The following is a 21,407-nucleotide window of genomic DNA, read 5'->3' as shown; positions in this document are numbered from 1 at the left end:
TCTTTATTAAAGATTTCTTAAAATACAAAAGGCACAAAACAGAGGAAGGTAATAAATTTGACATTAAACTTAAAAATTCTACCTAAATACATAACCTAATTCTAATCAAATATCTACTCTTAATTTCCAGTTTACAGGAAATAAGAGAAGCTAGAGGACACCACGAAGATACCATTAAAAAATTCCAAAACGTAGAACATTCTACAAAACAACTAACCTGAAATCTTCAAAAAGTCAATGTCATTAAAAAAAAAAAAAAAAGAGAGATGGATGGGTAAAAACTCTTCTAGATGGAGAATAAACTGGCAAAAACAACATGCAGTGCACGAACCTTGATTGAATTTGAGTTTAAAAACAAACCACCATTTAAAAATGACATTCGGGAAAATTTTGAGTATAGACTATATATTATATATAATGGGATTATTTTTAATTTTCTTAAGGGTAGTTATAGAATTTGGTTATATAGGATACTTGCTTGTTAAGAAATGCATGGTGAAATAGTGTAAGGTGGAAACATCATTGTTTTCAATTTACTTTCAAATTGTTCAACAACAAAATGTTATTGTTAAGTCTGGATAAAAGGCATACGGATGTTCATTATGTTCTTGAGTTTCCATTTATGTATAAAACTTTTCATATTAAAAAGTTGAGGAAAAATTTAAAACTTGTGCTCTTCCAAGGGCATCAAATAGAAAGGTGAAAAAATAAGCCGCAAATCGAGAGATGTTTGCAACATCTAATATTAAAAATGGACTATGCTATGCGACTGAAACTGGTATACGGTATGCCAACTATAACTGAAAAAAAAAAAAAAAACCTCATTGAATTGTACGAGGTAAATACAAGCAACTAATTGTCTATTACATTTCAATAAAGACTGCGACGAAATGGATTAAAATCCACAATCTATATTTAAAAACTCCTTAAAGAAACCTAGAAGGAAAAGACAACATAAAATACACAAAAGACATAAAATATGTCCTAGAAGGAAAAGACAACATAAAATACACAAAAAAAGCTTTCACAGAGAGCAATCAGGAATGAATATTAAATGAAAACAGGATCAACCCTGTTAGCACTTAGGAAATGCAGATTGAAACGAGACTTCCATTCTGGCTAAAATGGAGTAACAGGGGCAAGACTTACCTTTGCCATCTTAAACAACTAAAAACCTGTACAAAATATACACAAGGTTTTCAAACACTAGGCAACAGTCAGTGAAGAGCAACTCTTTAAAAAAAGAAAACAAGGAAAGCCCCATGACTGCCCGAACTTACTGCATGGTTTCCAGGCTGTAGCCCTAGGATAAGCACATGCCTCCAAAAAGAGCCTGAGTATCCCTGGGTAGAGAATTTAGGGGAGCCGAAGTAAAAATTTTAGGGCAGAGTACCGGAGGAGGTAGCCGCAGATCTATAGAGTTCCCGAGTCTTCAGCTGAACGCTAACCAGTGTCTGCAAGTGAGGAAACTACCCAAGGGTGGGAAGGAACCACCAGGAAAGAACGGGTGGTACAATTTGGAAGTTCATACAGGGATCAGAATAGTTCTTGTTTCCAACAGCCAGAGCAGAAAAATCTCATGAGACCAGGCCTAGGGAAGATTATTCAGAGGATGTTCTCTCAGTAGCGGGCCAAATTAACCCTTGCTAAAGGATGTTCTGGTCCTGCCTCATTCGGCTTAAAGGCAAGCTACGAAAGGATCAAACTGCTTCCAAGTTGCTTATGTCCCAGATAAAAACTCAACATATTTAAAGTAATATAAAAACTTCGGCAGCCAGCAATGTAAAATCCAAACATTACCATGCAAAGAAAGAAATTACAACTCAATAATTGAGGGGGGCGGGGGGGGAGAGAGGTTGTCAACCAACAGACGCAGACCAGAAACGACAGAGCTAGAATAGTCAAGTACGTGAGTACATGAAAACAGCTATTAAAATATACTCCGGATGTTCCCCAAAAAAGAGGGAATCAAGAGCATTTTAAGAAACTGAGAATATAAAAATATTAAAATAAAATTTCTAAAGTTTAAAAATACGTCTGAGGTGAAAAATACACTGAATGAGATTAACAGATTAGATACTTCAGGAGAAAAGATTAATGGACTTGAGGACACAGCAATGGTAACTACCCAATTTGGAATACGAAGAGAAAAAAACTCTTCAAAAGCCACAAAGAACAGAGCATCAGCATAGTGCAAGACAATTTAAAGTGGCTTAACATACAAGAGTCCCAGATAGAAAAGAAGGGAGGGGAGAAACAGAAAAAAATAATTGAAGAAATAATAGACAAAAGTTTTCCAAATTTGATGAAAAACACAAAACCATAGGTAAATAGCCCCAGCAGAAGAAACATGAAAAAAAAAGACACCCAGCACACACCATAATCAAATTGTTTAAAAATCTAAAACTTAAACGCAGCCAGAGAAAAAGAACACATTACATATAGAAGGACAAAGATAAGAATAATAGCCTGCTTGCTGGAAACAACAAAAAGATATCACCTAACATCCACTAGACTGGCAAAATTTAAAAAGTTTAAAATTAAGTGTTGGAGATGATGCTGAAACAAAGGAAACTGGCAGTGCTGGCAGGGAATAACCTGGTACGGCCGCTGTAGAATAGAATTTGGCATTATCCTGTAAAGATGAAGATCCAAGCCACGTGAGCAAGCAATAGCCCTCCTAGATATACAATGTTCATAGCAGCATTGTTTGCAAAAGCAAAAACAGAACCAACCGACCAACCCCAAATGTCCATCGACAGAAAAGATAAATTGTGGTCTAGTATAAAACTATACAGCAGTAACAATGAATGACTCTCAAAAAGTACTAAGCTGAAAAAAAGCAAGTCACAGAAGTAAACATACATTATACCATTTATATAAAATTCAAAACCATAAAACTTAACACTTCCTTTAGGGATACATACATATCCTATAAAACTGTAACAAGCAAGAGAATAACAAACATAAAATTCATAATAACAATAACTGGAGAAGTTGAGGGCACATAAGGGACTTCTAAAACGCAGGTAATGTTTATTTCCTAAGCTGGCTTGATGGGTACACAGATATTTATTATTCTTTATACCTTATATATACATGTTTGTGTATTTTTGTAGGTATGAAAAACTTCATTTTTAAAAAGTTGAAAATGCAAAAGACTTGAAAAATGAAGACTATTTAGGTATAACAATAACATTAAGGTAAAAAAGTATACAAAGAAATGTTCAATTCTTTATTGTCTTTCTGTGCCCTATACAATCAATATTAATCTAAAAGGGCCATAATCTTAGTGTGGAAAAAAGAAAAAACAAATAAGCAGTCTTTAACTGCTCTGACAAAACTCTGAACGTCTAGTGCTCTAAGTTAGACAAGAGTAAATATTTTAGCCTCTCATGTCTGCTTCTTCATCTTTCATCGGTACTTAGATTTTTCTTTATCTTTGGATTTCCTGGGACTCCTGCTTCGGTCTCTCTTTTTACTCCTTTCTCTTTCATAGGGATCAGTTTGGTATTTGGATTTGTGACTATTACTATAGTGGCCGTCCCTTTCTCGAGATCGGCTACGACTTCGGTTTTGAGGTCGGTCTCTCTTTTCACTCTTTTGCTTCTCCCAACAGCTTTCTTCTTCTTCATAGTGACCAAATCCCATTTCTCTGTAGATATCCTGTTAAAGCAATGAAGAGAGAAATATAAGAGAATCAGTAAAATCACTGTCACTTAATAAAACTTAGACAGGTCTACCATTAGAAAGCAGCTGTAGCAGCTCAAATTTGAACACTACCACTAATGTCAAAAATCTTGTAAATTATAAACCAAAATAATTCAGAAAGAGTTTTAACCATTTTTTAAATCGATCTCATTGCTCTGTATCTACTATTTCAGCTGAACTGGAGAATCAGATCCAAAAACAAGGAACTGAAATTGCCCAATTGAAATTAGAACAAGTCTTTAGAGCAAAGACGCAGTATCAAAAGTTCACCTTTCTACCTCCCCGCCTTCTCCGCTCCCCCAAAATGTGGTGCCATCACTGATCTGCAATGAAACTATTAAAATTCCCATAAGAATCCTGTAAAAAAGACATCATTTAAATAACACAGCTGGAAGGGGTTTTAGACAAGTTAATCAGTCTAAAAAGAAAACAAAATAGATACTGCTTACTTTAGTCTGGGCAATTATTTTTAAAGTGTTTATTTTATAATGGCTCCTCTCCCAATCTTCAAATAATCTTCCTTGTTTAGACTAAGCTAATATATATTTTTATTAAAATCATTATTTATGTATTTCTTAAAAATGAGTTAAGACACACTGGAATAATCTACTGCCCTAAAGACAATAAAAGTGAGTACATTTAATTCTATGCATAATAAATATTAAGTAGCAGTAGTAATTTTCCCATACAGAAGGCTAATTATAACAATTCTATTTCTGCTTGTATTCTACCCTTAATTAGAATGAGTATCTCAGCAAGTAGCTGAAATCTAAAAAAGATCAGAACCAATGCTCTTTCAAGAGCTAGTTTGTAAAATTCAACTTTCTTAAAAGATTTCTAATAAAAAGGCAAGGTCCTAAGGATTGAACTCCCAACAGTCCCCACTCTATCACCAGAGAAATTAATACAGTAGATGTAAATGACAAACTTTAAAATCTAGAGTGATGGATACCCAAGGTTAAAGACTAGGTTTTAAGAAAATGATTCATAATTATTCCATATACTGTCTAGAGACTGTATATTATGCCTGTCATGGTGATTACAGTGTGTGAATGGAGATCTAACATGATTGCTATAATCATGGTGTTTGTGAAATACATTATAAACTGATTCATGATTTCCTACACAATCCCAACAGTTCTTATCATTCTATAAGAGTCCCAGAGGTAGAAGAATGAGTAGGCATTTGGTTTAACCCTTTACCTACTATCTTCTAGCAAAATATGGCATCCTTAGATAAAAGAATTTTTGTGCTTCTTGTAACATATACAAAATGTAACTATGGACTATTCTGTTTGTACACCTAATTTCTGAATTGGTTGAGACAATAAACTTAAAAATGAAGAGACTGTTAGCTGATGTATAACTCTATAAAATCTTCAGCACATTATTACATATATAGGCACTTAAACACTTTGTGTTTAAAATGAGACAGACAGACAGACAGAACTGAGGAAGCCAAAAATCCAAAATGGACTGAAACCTTAAAACCTCACCTACTTGGAGAAGTTTTCAAAGCTACACAAGCTTTGAAGTTGGGGAACTCTGGGTTCCAACGGTCTTTGCCATTTAGGAGGTGTGTCAAACAAGAAATAGTGTTAAGGTTAGATTTATCAGAGAAAGTTTCATAGAGAAATTAGGACTTGAGAGGAGCCTCAAAGAATGAGAGGGTTTGGATTGACTGTGATAAGGCTAATGCAAGCAGTGTAGCTGAAAACAGAAAAGCAAGGAAGAACTAGCAATGTGAACTAGGAGAAAAGCTTAGGTGCCTCGGTGGAGCCACGTTACAGCAGGTCCTCTAAGCACTGGCCAGCACAGGGCTAAGTGCTTTCAGAGTACAATATCATCCCCATCCAGAAATAAGGTAACTGAGACTCAAGAGATCTGCAGAGGCCGGAGATAATTATTTAACTGATCAGAAAATTGACATATAAAATTGAGAAGGGTGTGATACAGAATAATGAAAAAACACACCTGACTGAATCAAAATAAACATTAAAGTTCCAGCTCTCCTACTAAACTATCGAGGCCCAGGGCCTGCAGGGTCAGGATCTAAGGTGAGAGGAATGAATCAGATGAGCTCTAAGGCCTTTCCAGTATGGAATTCAAAAATTCTATCATTTTATGCATTTAAGACATAAGATGATTAAACTAGCATGTGGCTAAAAAGAAAAAAAAAAAACATAAAATGGCCAATTTAAAGCAACCAACTTAACCTAGCCAATGATTTCATGTAAAGCAGTCAAAAAAAGTCTCATCTAACTAAAAACTATCCTTGCTCTGGTCTCTAGGACTAAATCACAGATTTAGTTAAATCTAAATCATTAAAATAACATTAGAGGATTAAAATGACAGCAAAAATAGAGTCTCAGTTTATAAGAACACTAAACACCTATGCAAACCACAGAGGAGGATTGACAACTAGTATGAATACTTCTCAGCCAGGCAACCCGCAGCTGAGTATTCATTTCCTGTAACCCTAGTAAAACCCAAACCTCAAAAACACAGTAACCATCTTTGGAATTAAGATATGAGGTGGAAAAATTAAATAGAGAAGTTTTCGAATTGAAGGGAAAGGCTGTCACTCAAAAAAAACCAGAGTTTGAAGAAATGAGTTAAAACATTCTTAGTAACTAGGCTCGCCAAACAAAATGCCAACCTGGGAAAATCTGAGCTATACCTGAAAATTACCCAGTATTGAAAATTCAGTTTAATTATTCTATTTTTTGAGAATGACATCAAAAGGATAAATAGAATAGAAAAAAACAGGCCCACTGAAATCTTAAATATGGATGCTGTTTTATTAGAAAGAAAATGAGTATAGCTATATTATTAAAGTATAAAATCAAAAAACGTTTGCTTTAACTCATAGATATAGACAATAGATTAGTGATTATTAGAGGGGAAGTGGGTGTGGGGAAGGCGAATTTGGTACAGGGGGTCAAATGTATGGTGACAGACAGAAACTAGACTTTGAGTGGTGAGCACACTGTAGTGTATATAGGTATCAAATTATCATGCTGTAGACCAGAAACTTATATAATGTGATTGACCATTGTTAATGGCAAAAAAAAAAAAAATTGCTTTAATATGCTTTGAGGGGAAAAATAAAGTTAGGAAATTAACAATTTTAATTTAAATTAACAATTTTAATTATAATTATAAAATTAACAATTTTATAGTTGACAACGGCCTTAAAATTCTCTAAAAAATACTAACAGTATTCCCCCAAAATAACACTTTTTTACTCCATGCCAAATGAGAAGGATATTTGCTACTGTAAAGTTTTAATCAAACAAGATAAAAAAGATTCATAAAAAGAAGAGGAAATAACAGACTTAAAATGTAGCCAAGGCTTTGGATTTTTTTTAGACCTCTTATACCGGACACACCAATATGTATGTATCTCAGGCCCAAATTCACTGATGATTCTATGTACAGTGCAGGAAGAGGAGCTGTGGCCCCATGGGATGGGGCCAAGAATTAAGAGTTTTTAGTGTAAAACATACTAATATTCATAGAAATGTGATACAGCTACCAATAAAAAAGCTTGGGATAATCTTAGGCTAAATAAAGAGTACAGAAACTAAAAGGGAGATGTTCCTATTAGAGCAGTGGTCCCCAATCTTTTTGGCTTCTATGAGCATTTAATGCCTGATGATCTGAGGTGGAGCTGAGGCGGTGATACAAATACAGATGAAGCTTCATTCGTCTACCTGCCCACCGCTCACCTCCTGCTGTGAGGCCGGGTTCCTAACAGGCCACCAACTGGTACTCATCCGTATCCCAGGGATTGGGGACCCCTATATTAGGTTACAGTGGAATATTGTACTATGAGACAAATTATATTAGAACAACAAAAGGATTTTGGAAGAAAAACTGATAGGAATATATAAATTCAGACTTGTGAGAACCACAAGTCTGAATTTAAATTGTGCTTCCACTATTTATTAGCTGTGTAAAACTATGGTCAAGCTGCTTCTTTTGTTTTCAATTTCTTTGTTGTGAAATGGGGGTGATCATATTCACCTCAAATTGTAAGGATACTGAAGATGTTAGCTATCACTCATTCGTGTGTGGGTTACTTGAAAGATTAACAAAGGTGTAAGTTAAAAACTGAGGTCAGGGCATGAAATGATGGCAATCTTTAAATAGCTAAAGGGCTGTGGAAAGAAGAGAGGTTATGCTTTTGCTGGACAACAGCAAGCAGAAGGAAAATAAGCTATCTAGAAAATAATGAGCTAAAAATATAAAATGTATACTTGCTGAAATTTTTTTTAATGAAGAATAAAACACATGAAACGGTTGTCCACAGGGGGAAAAGAAAATGTGGAAGGGATAGGGACAGAAGCTTGGTCCTCTGTACCATTTTGTAGATTTTACTTTGGAACCATATAAATGATTTTTTAAACTACAAAACAAAAAAATTTTAAAGCGACCCTTAAACATCGAAAAGAAATTACCTGAAATATGAATCCAGTTAATGGCATTGCCACAAACAGGAACTACTCTGATTTAAAACACAGTAATTTGACTGTAACAGTAAAATAATAACAGCCAGTGTAGAAAATGATTGCACACATTTTTTTTTCACTTAATCTAACAACATGCCTGGGAGATAAGAATTATCTCAATTTCACAGAGGAGGAAACTGGCTCAGAAAGTTAAATAACCTGTTGAGGTCACAAACGACTAGCAGTGTGGACATTTAAATCTAGCTTTTCTGACAGCAAATCCTTCATTCTGCCAATCACACTACATAAATCTCTCTCCATCGCTCTGTCTCTGTTTGATATTCTCACTGTCTTAGGTCCCTTCTCACCTTTGCCTGCTGAAATCTTCCTACTCCACCAGGGCTCACAGCAAATGTCCTCAAGGGGTAAAACAAAAGCAAGAAGCTATAATGTAATTTGCTTTTCATTTTACTGGGAGCCCAAATGCAGGCTGAACATGATTTCTTCTCTTTATGCTCAATTTTCTTTCAGAAATTTTTATTATCATTGTCATATAAAATATATGGTTCAGAAAGTTTTGGGGATGATCAAATTAGTTATGAGTGCTGTTTTTATTTCATATATACAGTATGGAAGGGAATAAATGTTTTATAGGTTCTAAAACCTCAAGAGCTGTAAATGCTGTACATAACACTTATATATAAAATGGTGAGTGAGAAGAACTTTTTTTATACTTTGTGATTTATATTCTTGAAAAATAAAGTTCTTTACCCTGGTGAAACCATTCTATGTTTTAGATTTAGAGCATACCCATCCCTGTTCAGGACTCTACCCTTACCCGCTAAATCATGTCACTAAGATGTAACTCACAAAGTCTGGACATCAGAAGTACCTGATTCGTATTTTTGATTGGCATGTAGTCCTCGTCTTCCTTTTCTTCAGAGCAGTGACGGGTTTTCTTCTTGTGTTTTTTACTTGTGTGTGAGTGACTTGATTTTGAGTCTTCTGCCTCCTCGTCTAATATAAGATCATATTTTGCACTGCAGCGGCTAGTCAAGGACAAATGTGAGAACTGACACTGCCAGCACATCAAAACATAAGAATCTGGTAAACAAAGGAGACCGTGAGACTAAAGTAACTTTTGAAACCAAAAAGCATCTTACATAGTTTATTTCTAAAACAAACCTAACTCAATTTTTTTTTCATTACATAGTCAGAAAAAATAGAAAAAACCCTGATTGTATATAAGCAGTTAACAATTGGTAATTGGGCAATAAATGGAGGGGAAAAAACTGTATCTACAAATAAAAACATAAGTAGCTAAAAAATAAGGAAACCTATTTGTCTATAATGAAAAAAACTTAAAAGAAAAGGCACATGTTTAACTAGAAAAAACTGAAACATTACAAACTCCAATGCCAGAGAAGCTTTTTAAGATAAAAGGTGGCTCTTCTTTTGAAGTATAAAAGTTAGTTCAATCCTATACGAGGAAATTTAACAATGCATGTCAACGGTTAGCATGTTTAAATTCAAATAAGAAGTTATAAATAATTAAAATAAGTTCAATGAACAAAGGTATACATAACAGGATTATTTTTAATAACAGACACTGAGAACAACAAAAAGCCTAGTAATAAATATATACTTAAATATATTACATAGTACTTCAACATGATATATTATTTTTAAAAAAAGATGTTAGTAATGATAAATGAATGAATGCTATAAAAAAAACCTGAGAAGGTATTTATGAAAAATTAAAGATGAAAAAAACTGTATACACCATACAATGGTTACAACTTTACAAAACTTTATAAAAGATCACGGCTTAAAAAGAACAAGGAGAAATAAATATCATTTGTCCAGATGGTAGAACTTGAGTGAATCCTTTTTTAACTTCACATGTTCTAAAAATTGTGATGTTTTAATTCAGAGATAAGTATTTTATCTAATATACTATTACGCCTGAAAATAAAAGAAAATGTATAACTACTACAACCTCTGCTAAAAATAATCGCAAATTCTAAAGAAGATTTTGAGGAAGGCTGACAAAGACAAGAACAGTGGTTTTCAAAAGAAAGCTTATGAGGAAGCTATTTTAGTGGCATGCGGGACAAGAGTAATCGCAGACACTTCCCTCGGAGTTTCATGTCTGTTTTCACAATGCCACAGTCTATGCTTTCCTCAGGGATGACTCACTTCTACATAAGATTAAACAGGAAAACGCACACCTTTTCACTTTTCATAAGATGGCTAAAAATGGCTAGTCAGCCTGTGCCATCTTATTAGTTCTAACTTCTATTCTCCTTTATACTAGGTCACACTGTTCCCAGAGCGCCTTCTGGATCGTCTCCTTTCTCAGATGCGAATTCAATGGACCTTGCCTATAATTTCACCTCAGCGTGTTGCTTTACACATGCTTCTCCCTCTGTCCAAAATACTTCAGAGAAGTATTTTTCAAACTGCTGATCATAATCCATCAATGGGGTAGAAAATCCATTTAATGGGTCACAACCAGCATGTTTTAATAACAGAATTAAAGGGAACAGAGTGCATGGCACCTAAAAAAAATACTATGACATTTTTGTTTCAATTATGTGTGCATGTGAATGATCACATTTGGGTTGTGCTGGGTCAAGACATAGACTATTTCTTGAATGACAAATCACTTAAAGAAAACAGCACCCGACCTCAGCCCTCCTCTCCCCAAATTCAAGCTGCAGCTTTTATGTTACTTCCTTTAGTGTTACTTGAGGGTGCTCCCTGACCCCTCTCCTCTACTAAAAATCCCATACCCCATAAATGCACTTCTTTGCAATACTCCATAGACATATTTAATCCGCGGTAATTATTTAATGTCTGTTCTTCCACAAACTCCAACAGTAAAACATAAAGTCTATGTGTTGGGTTTAGCAGTGAAACAGGGCTATGTTTCACTGCTAAACCCAATACGTAATAGATACTAAGTATTTGTTGATTACATGTCATACCACCAAGACTGTTATATCTCTTCTTCCTCACCTATCTACTGTCTTCTACTCACCAATACAATCGGCACTTCTAGAAGATTTTAAATCTCTCCAAAATAATTTACATGAAACATAAATTTGTGATCTCCCTGACCTCTTTTCCCCAATTTCTTCCCTGAGGTCTAGTCTGGCCAAGTTAAACTTGCCTCTCCTTCTATTTATCTTTTTTTAATCTTCTTATTAGCAGTCTGCATTTATTGCAATTTCGCTTTCTCTCAAGATCCATAAAGAATATCCCTACCATATCTTTCTAACTGACTTACGATACTTTGTCTGCACATTAGGTTATCCTCTGAATCCCCTTTCCTTGCCCTAGTAACAAAGGAACAGAATGTGTAATGTGGAAAAAAATACATATTTACCTTACACATTATAAACACATGGTCTATCCCTCTATTATAAATGCCTTGCTAAAATGAAGCATATTATAAATGCCTTACACATTATAAACACATGGTCTATCCCTCTATTATTGTACCTGAGATTATAAATGCCTTGCTAAAATGAAGCATATCAATTACCAAGAACATAAAGACCATCCTGCTGGGTCAGACACATGAATTTCTTTTTCCTTGTTCAATATTCTGTTTGAGAATAACTAATAGTGTTTTGCACCAGGACTTGTCTGTCTTCTCCATCAACTTCAAAGGACTAAAAGCAGGCACTGTTAAATACAGCCAAATGTGGTTCTTTATATTTAAATTAATTAAAATTAAACAAAAATTTAAATTCAATTCCTCAGTCCACCTCACATGCCCAATAGTCACATGTGGTTAGTAGCGATATAGGACAGTGGATAGAACACTTGCATCATTGCAGAAAGTCCTACTGGACAGTACTAGGCTAGAGATTTATTCTCAAACATGCCTAATTTCTTTTCTTCACTCTTAATAATCTATCATCTTGAATTTAAAACACTGCAATACTATGTACTCTTTCTTTTCAGCCTTAAGTACCTCTAAGGGAAAAGACATCTTCTACTTTATACTCTGTGACTGTGCTTCCCTTTATTTGTCCTACACACTCCCCTTCTTCCAGTAACTAGTGGTTATACTAAATTTGATTTCAAAGATTTGATAAATAAATCTCAAGTATATTCTATCCATATCTTTTATGATTTTAAGATTTCGATCATATCCCTTCTAATGTTCATCTTTTCAGACTAAATCTTAGCTTATTATTTGGTCTGCATGCATGTGAAAGCCTCTTCTAATTGATTACCTCAGTATATTGTAGACTTATCCAGCTCTAACACCTTACAATGCTTTACGTATTGCAGAGTCAACATATTTTTAAAAATGAGTATATAACAGATCAACCCAATATTCATCTTTCCTTGATGACTACTTGGAAGAGAAATATCTATATAGTATGAGAAAAGAGAATCCCTAAACCACCAACAGAAACTAAAAAACAAAGAAGCCATTTACAGAAAGAATTTCAAAAGAAATAACCTTTGCAACGTGTGGAATGATGGATTTATGAGAACATCAATGAAAAAATTAAAATGACATAATACAAACAGTATGTTTCATTGCTTCTTATTTGTTTCAACCTAAAACTTGGAAAAACCTAAATTAAATGGTCAAGTCAATAGATTTCTTTTTAATTCTCTAAGAGTCAACTCCTGTATACAACAGGAGTCCAACAAGTATTTGTTGCTAGACTGACAATGAATTAAACAGAAAGAAGCAACCTAATCATGTAAAAGAACAACGGGACCTTGTTGTCTAGTTATTCACCATCTCCAAAGAAGTCAAGGGGTTAGCACAAGGATTTTGCTTAGCTAAAATAAATTTCTGACTATGAGGAATTTAAAACATTACAATTATATGAAGAAAATATGAATCTTACCTGATGATCTTTTGAGAAGTGTCAACCTTAACCTAAGAGCAGGGAGGGAAAGAATCAGGTCAATCCTAACTTTCTCTCCATAACAAAGAATATACTGAAAATGCAAAGTATACACGAGACAGTGAAAAGAGATAAACATAAACTAAATAATTCCTTCGCAAACCATCTGGATTCAGGAACCTTGTCTTCTACAGCCTTTGTGACTTTTTACAGTACTCTGCACAGAGCAGATGGTTAGTACATATTGACTAACTGGTTCTTGTAAAGGATACTCTTGTTTGGGTTTTACTTTATCTTTCAGAACCAAATTAGATGGTTGATTCTGTTCCTTTTCATACTCCTTGAAATCATTCTTGGTGTATTTTCCACCTATTTATTTAGAAAAGAAAAAATAACTTAGTAAGAAAAGTCACCTTCTTAATCAAGAACACAAATTATTTCATAAAAGAGATAATATATCAGAGCTATTTTGTAAGTGGCATATGTATCAGGGGATAGAAAAAGGCTGAGAAGAAAATAGAAGAATCATAATTATTCATTCTCCATCACTATTTTAACTGAAATCAGAGATACGTTTCTGCAAGGTGGCCATATGCTGCCACCTAATGAAATATGTGAATATTACAATACCAAACTTTCAAATCCTAAGCTATACAGGGCATACATTCACCCACTGGAAAATAGTGCAGTGTTTAAGTAGAGCCATTACATCCACGAGAACATTAGGTCCAAAGGAAGTTCAGGGTTTGGGACCTGAGTCTCAGATCTGAGAGGCTTATAAGTTTGGAATAAGTGAGGCTTTAAAGAGCTCTGATAGGTCCAAGGACACAATGCCCAAAATCTCAAAAGAGCACCAAGCAGATAGGGGACAGTAGGATATGCATAGAAGTTTGCTAAGGGATGTGGGAGGAGACGGTTGGTTAGAGTGCTAGAGATAAACTGTCTCTGCTTTGAAATTCTTGCTTAAGAGCACCTTTGTTCCTCCCAAGTGCCAAAAATGAAATGAACAATCCCTTCAGAAAAATAGGACTTTCTGTTATAGCCTGACTGGTGTACAGTGGCAGGGCCGAGAAAGGAGAGCAGCCTCTCTGCTCTCAAGCCCAGTCTCCTACCGGGTGAGAATCCAGTTCCACCCACGTCCCAGACCTGCCTTTCCCATCCCCTCAACTAGCATGAAGAAACGCCAGTGAGAGGGCTTCCTACAGAAGGGTCCGAGATTGAATGTACAAGTAAAGTAAGCTAGAGGTACACAGAAAGGTGTTTTGATTGTGAATCCTGTATATACCTTAACTGCTGACAGGGTCTTTAAACAAAGGGAAAAAAATAGGAATGAAAAAAGAATGGTAAGCATCCAAGACAAGATAAATCTGGTAATTCAGGGTTCCTGAAACAGAAATGATCAGTAGACAATGTTTCATATAAATGTAAATAGATAACTGTAAGAGTTAAAACACTGGTAACTGTAACAAATGGGTATTATTTCATCACTGAAAAAAGATTTGCCACATGCTTGTCATTAGGAGTGTCACTAGGGATGAAGCAGTTATGGTAAAATAAAAAGAGCAACTGATGAAAAAGCAAGAAGTTCTGCATTCAAATTCTGACTGTAGTGAGGTCTTAGGTAAGACACTTCAATTCTCTGAAACTCATTCTCTTCATTTATAAACTGAAAATATACTAATATTTCACAGAGCTGTTGGAATCATTAAATAAGGCTATGAGGGAAAGTACTTAGCATTGTGAATGGATGTAGTTATACATTCGATTTATTAAATGTGAATCCATAATATATAAAATTATCTCAAAATTAACTGAGATTAACAACAAACTATACATTTATCATGGCATATGTGAAACGAAGCATCTGTCTCCTATGTAACACTTTATTTTAGGAAAAAAAACAAGAAGAGATTCCCTTAAAAGTCCTCTTGTAAATAAACTACATTGAAATTGCTCAGGAAGGCAGTATCATTTCTTCAGTGAGTGGACAGACAGGTCAGAAAGACGACAGAATTGAGAAAGAAAAAAAACAGATTTAGGGTCAGTTTAAATCATCAGTTTATGTGACCCTGGGTAAATCACTTCATAAGATTATGTTTCAAGTTCTTTCTCTGTAATGAGGAATTATAATAATCCTTATTTCATATATATTTCTGATGATAAAATTAAATTAGCTCTCTGTGGAAAAAATCCCACAGAAGAGCTAGTTGTCAGCATTATCAGACCAGAATATACTGCATTAGGCCAGCAGCTCATCTATAGTTCCTGAATATATTTATTTGATTCTTTCTTTCACATAGCTGCAAATATCACGTGAAAACCATACTGTCTTAGTGCCTCAATTTAGTTGTCATATGTCACTCAAAATAGATAGGAGTGTCAAAATCTAGTCATGCATTCTAGTAGTAAGAAGGCTTCATGGGAGAAACTAATAACAGTACAAGGGGAAAAACAGTACAGGGAACCCCAATCCAAGTCTCTTACCATGGAGAACATGGCTTCCATCAGGCCTGCCTTCCTGTTCTAGTCATTAGTAATTTCACCCTTCTCTGAACTCCTGTAAGGTAACACAATCTAACAAACAATTCAGCTCGTCACTCCCAGGTAGTGCTTTCTGTTTTTTTCTCAAAAAAATTTCATAAAATTCATGAGAAATAAAAAATGTTATAGAAAAAAAGAGTACTCCTAGCACTACATGGTAAATAACAGCCAAAGTGAAATCTTTTAAAAACACTGCAATAAAACTAAAAAACCCATGGTATTTCAGCATACCACAGATTCAACTTTAAGTCTGACATGTCATTATCAGGAATTTATTTGACATATGTTTATGTCAATGTATATGGAATGTCATATGTACAGGGATAGTATAAAGTACATAGAGGAATAATTAATTAGAAACTTGACTGTCTATTAATAGGACTGGTTCAATAAATTATGATACATACATTTAACAGAACACTGTGCAGCCACTGAAAAGAATAAGCTGCCATTTTAGATATTGATATGACCAATGCAAGATACAGAAACAGTATATATAGCCTGCATCCATTTGTTTTCCTTTCCTAAAAGAGAAAAAACACACACACATGCATGCATGTGCACACACACAGGCATGCAAAGCAAAACAGAACAAACAGAAATGAACCCACATACCTTTCCCTTTCCATTTAACCTTTGCAACAGACTGGCTAAAATCCACATGTATTCTTCTGTCATCTATAAGTACATTGTCCATTTTGAAGAACGCTTTCTCACAATCTTCTTCCTGATAGTAATTACAAAAACTTAAATCTTTATGGATAAGATTTCTGTAGCTAGAACAAATACTGAAAAGACAATAAGTATGTTGTCACTAAAATAAATATTTGAATGCTTATTACGTACCAAATGCTGTTAAATGCTTTGCATCTATTACCTCAATTAACTCTGTTAAAAACCATGTGTTATTGTCTCCATTTTGTCAAAGAGAAAAGAGAAGTTTAGAAAGGTACAGAAGTTGCCAAAGGTTACACAGTGAGGCCAAGATTTGAACTGAGACCATCCAGTTGCAGTGGATGTACATATTACCAATTGTAAGAATTGGTAAGAATCCCTTTTAGTCAAAACCCAAAAATATCCTGAAAATTGAAAGTTGTTTTTATAAATTTGGTGTTAAAACCATTTTATAGCAAAACCTGACCTAATGGGAGGCTATGGCTTTAATTTATTCCATTTAGTATGAATATTCATGTTTCACTGAAGAAATATTTTTGTTTTTGATTATGAAATGTTGACCCAGAGGAGTATTATAAAATTCACAGATGTGTTTGTGCGCGCACACACACACAGAATTATTACAATGAAATACCATATGTCAATGAAAATTCACAAAAAAAGTTAAAAGCTATATGCAGTAACGTATAATCTTATAAATATAACACTGAGCAAATGAAGCTAGCCACTCTATGTTTACATTTATATCAAGTTTAAAATTAGACAAAATCTAATATGATGTCAGAAATAGGGGTCATTTTTTGAAGGGGACACAAAGAGGGCCCGTGGGATCCTGGTCATTTTTTTCTGCTAATGTTTTATTTCTTAATTTGGGTGGTGGTTCACGTGGGTGTGTTAACTGTTAACTCATCAAGCTGTTCACTCATGAGCTTCTGTATTTTACTCTTCAGTTTAAAAATGTTTTGGATCAGATTATCCAAAACATAGAGAACTTGCCTAACATGAAAATATACAGACTAAGTGATGAACACTTATAAAGAAGCTACCAGCCATGAGAATTATGAAACAGAATAATGTAGCTTAATCTGGTTTTCAAGAAATGAGAAAGGCCACAAAAGTTCCACCTCAAAAACAGAAAGGCTGAATCATAATAAAGAATTCATAGATTCTGTCGTCACCTTATGTTCTGGAGTTGAATGAACTACATATTCATGGAAAATGGTATATCTACAGAAGACTGAGAAACATAGGCAGTCAATAGTCTATGTGCTATAAATGAAATGAAATTATATTTGTGAGCAAAGAAATGATATATCCTATAGTGTCAATGATGGAATGACACTGTTAAGTCTACAAAAAGTTACTGATGGAAAACCAAAGGTAGAGATCTCCTTTTAGCTAGCACTGCTACACTTTGTAGATATTAGTTTTGGTACACCTCACAGTATCTAGGTAAAATTTGTTAGGTGTTTGTCTTCCCAAGCCTCTATTTATCTTGCACTCCTAGGATTTATCACAGTGCCTGAAATATAGAAGGTGTTTGCTAAATGATTTGGAATAACCATAACTTAGAATGAGCTACTAATGGACACAAATCAGTCCAAAGCTACATAAAGAAATAGTGGCTAAAAGTAATGAGAACTCAGTCAGATGTATGTAAGTTCAAATCCCAGCCATGACATTCACAAAGTACATGATTTTAAATAAGTCATGTTACTACTACGTGTCACAGTATACTTATTTGGAAGAGGAGGACAGTACCTATCTCAAAAGAGTCGTGAAGATTAAATGCATGTCAAGTAGCATAATGCCTAGCACAAAGAAAGTTATTTGAGTAACCTAAACTATCATTATTATTATGGATCTAGAAGGTACCATTTATCCAACACTCAAGTTTTATTTACAAGGAAGTTAACGCTCAGCAAGAAGAGTTCTAAATAAACTGCCAAATATCATATAAAGCTGATCGGTGACAGAGCTCAGATTAATATTTAGAACTTAACACCCAGTCCAGTTCTCTTTCTATTATTAAATTATGTATCTCCCTAAATAACACTGAAAAACCATTTACAGAATGTGAATGACTTTACCTAAAACTTTAAAGTTTTAAAGATACAGTAATGCAGATTGCACCTGAACCTAAAGGTACATATATTAACATGAAAAGATGTTGAATTTATCCCCTATTTGAATATAATAGTCGTTTTTCTTGGTTGCCTAAAGGGCACAGTAATTTTCTAATCTTAAAGACTAGAAAAAAGTTCTATAGTTTTTCACATTTTAATACCATCAGAATAAAATAAATACCAAACTTCACATGTCTGTATTATGACTTACCTTTTCAAATTCAATGAAAGCGTAACAGAGGGATTCTCCAGTCTTCCAATCTCGGATAACTTCACAACTGAAAGTTGGAAAAAGTGACATTAAAAAAAAAGCATTCACTCTCACTCTTTGAAACTGAAGAACAAAATAAGACAGTTATTAAAAGGCAAAGTTAAGCCCATAGAATTATACTTCTCCAAATTTCTTCAATAATAACTATTTTTAAAAAAATTGTTTACCAGTCTAGTAACTACATTACCTAACTTTACTCTAAATGACCTGTCTAGGCCTACAGTCTTAAATTCCCAAAGCACTAAGGAAGAATAAGATAAAAATATTTAATTTCCCTATGACAAAAGTTAACTGCTAAAAAAATTTTTTTAATCATAATTCACTTCTAGTCCAGAAGTAGATGAATTATAGAATGTTACGATAGAATAATGTATGCACATTCATACATATATACATGTTCAGTAAGTTATTATGCTTTTACTATGAGCCAAACTCAAATTTAACCCTGCAAGAATAGCTATTATACAGAGCTAATTCATCTTAACCACCAAGTGAAAGGGCAAATAAGATAGTGTTGAAACCAGCTGGCTTGTCCCTTTCCTCACGTGTCCTAAATCTATTTTTTAACATAAAATGAAACAGGAAAATAAAACATTGTGAGAAAAAGGAAAAGTAATCACATTATAGCTCATGGTTCAGCTGTTACAACACTTATGTAAACATTAAAATGTAAATACTGAACAATGACCTAGCCAAAATTTTGACACAACCAAAGCAGGAATAGGAAAGATCGAACCCAGAAGGTCAGTAATAGAGGTAAATCTCACGCTCCCTAGCAGGAAGTCAGTATATGATGTCTAAAATTGAAAAATAAGCAGCAGTACAGGAGTATTTTTTATAAATATGATATATTGTAAGTGGATGGAAGAGTTGAGTTAAAAAAAAAAGTTAGGCAGCCATTTATAGAAAGATTTTTCTTTCAACAGAAAGAATCAAGAATGGCTTCATGAAAAAAATACACGAAATGAGATTCTAAATATAAAATACTTAATTTTAAAATATTCTCCTTTCTTACAGAAATACTACTTTCATAGACTTTTGCATTAATTGTGCAAAAAGAAAAATTTGAGAAAATTTAGATTTAAATTAATTTTGATATGGATTTCTGGTCATTCTAGGGAGAACTTAAATGAGATAAATATTTTAAATATTAAAGAAGGTTATTGAGAATACCATAGAACTAGACTTAAACTGTTCCATTCACTTCTTGGTTTAGAGTGAAAATATGTTGGAAGTAGAAGAACCATTAATTACATACGATGTATATATTTGTATGTATACTTACACATATACACATACATACTTTTCTTCCCTACTGTCCAAAAGACTCATCTGTAAGATTCACCAGGACAAAATTCACTTAGAGTTCATAGACTTATCAAAAATGTCATTAGAAAACCACCAAATAATACCTAGTTTTTCTAAAATCTTTTACTAATTCTAGAGATTACCTTCTTATTGGTCCAAATCTTGAGAATATTATCTCCAGATCCTCATCTGTGGTCACTGGATTCAATTTACATACAAACAGCACATTTTCTGGTGGTTTAATATCTGCATCAGGTAGGTCCCCCACCTAAATTATAAATAAACAAAAATATAAATCAATTCCTTTATTTAATTTCCATTCTAAATACCCTTTTCTAAGCCCAAATGCTGATTTCTCTAAAACATCTAAATTTACATTATAAACTGTAGGCTCAGGAAAAGAAATCTAAATAAGATCTCAAAATTAATTACTGACAATTGTTAAAACAATGTTAAAAACGACAATCTATTTTACAGATGAATAAAGTGAAATTCAAAAAGTTTAAATAACTAACTTGCCCAAAGCCACATAGTATTTAAGCAACAGAGCTGGAATCTGAATCCAGGTTTACCTGGGTTTTTAGCTCCACTTTTTCTTTCTTCATATTTGATATATTAAAAACAGAATTTATGCAAAGTATACCTAGGTCATGAAGCATGAAAATTAAAAACACTGACTTTAGCCTTCTGCGATTAGTAATGCCCAGTTTTTTCCCTATTATTGTTCAATACGGAACTGCAACAATTCCTGGATAGTGTTTCTAGCCTTATACTCTCACCCTCGCTATCATCTACTTCAGTCAAAATGAAGTCAACTTCACAGTCAACTACTGCACCAAGCAGAACATGCCACCTACTGAAGAACTAGGCAAGGTGACAGTGAGAGAAAACCATGATGATGGTGTTGGTTTCACTGTGCGAAAACTACATGTCCCATGGCCTTTAGATGGGGAAAATACGTGTATTTGAAACTCTCAGAGATGATTTCCGATAAGATTATCACGTGAAGTATAAACGCAGTAAAACAAAAAGAAATTTTAAAAATCAGAAACAGTAAGAAGAAACAGAGCCAGTAAGATCTTCTCAGTGTCTCTGAAGCCTATTGAAAAACAAGAATAACCTATGTTCAATAAGCAGTATCATGACACATAAGGGGAAGTGCAAATCAATAAAAAATCCCAAAAAGCACCTACAAAGGCAGAAATACCACATCTAAAGGAAGCCCAAGTGAGAAAAAAGTTAATGAGTTAGAAAAGAACTCACTATGCTACATGTCAAAGATAATGTTAAAATATTATGTAAGGAAATTTAAAATACTCCCAACAGCTATGAAGTTCAAAACCACTAGTTGATAATGCAAAACACTAGCAGAATTACCATTATTTCACACACAAATCTGTTAATAGTGAGGATCGAAAGGGCACAGGATCACCTACAT

General features: G+C 34.0%; 1 protein-coding gene across 4 annotated transcripts in view; it reads right to left on the bottom strand.

The window, feature by feature from the left end:
* Nucleotides 1-806: 806 nt before the first annotated feature.
* PPIL4 (peptidylprolyl isomerase like 4) overlaps nucleotides 807-21,407 on the bottom strand; it is a 29,537-nt gene continuing 8,936 nt past the window's right edge. For 3 of the 4 annotated variants that reach the window (XM_006915333.3, XM_025049283.1, XM_025049284.1), the window contains exons 8-13: nucleotides 20,113-20,237; nucleotides 18,602-18,668; nucleotides 16,205-16,316; nucleotides 13,321-13,417; nucleotides 9,058-9,205; nucleotides 807-3,666 (exon numbers count right to left, since the gene is read on the bottom strand). In XM_006915333.3, coding sequence (XP_006915395.1) covers nucleotides 3,415-3,666; nucleotides 9,058-9,205; nucleotides 13,321-13,417; nucleotides 16,205-16,316; nucleotides 18,602-18,668; nucleotides 20,113-20,237 — 801 coding nt within the window. In that variant the 3' untranslated portion in view covers nucleotides 807-3,414. Of the gene's footprint in view, nucleotides 3,667-8,533; nucleotides 8,583-9,057; nucleotides 9,206-13,320; nucleotides 13,418-16,204; nucleotides 16,317-18,601; nucleotides 18,669-20,112; nucleotides 20,238-21,407 lie in introns of all 4 variants that reach the window. The other variant, XM_025049282.1, reaches the window with a different exon arrangement.

The sequence above is a fragment of the Pteropus alecto genome, unplaced genomic scaffold (assembly GCF_000325575.1).
Source record: "Pteropus alecto unplaced genomic scaffold, ASM32557v1 scaffold185, whole genome shotgun sequence".
NCBI classification, from domain to species: Eukaryota; Metazoa; Chordata; class Mammalia; order Chiroptera; family Pteropodidae; genus Pteropus; species Pteropus alecto.
This window is presented reverse-complemented; position numbering and strand designations above follow the sequence as displayed.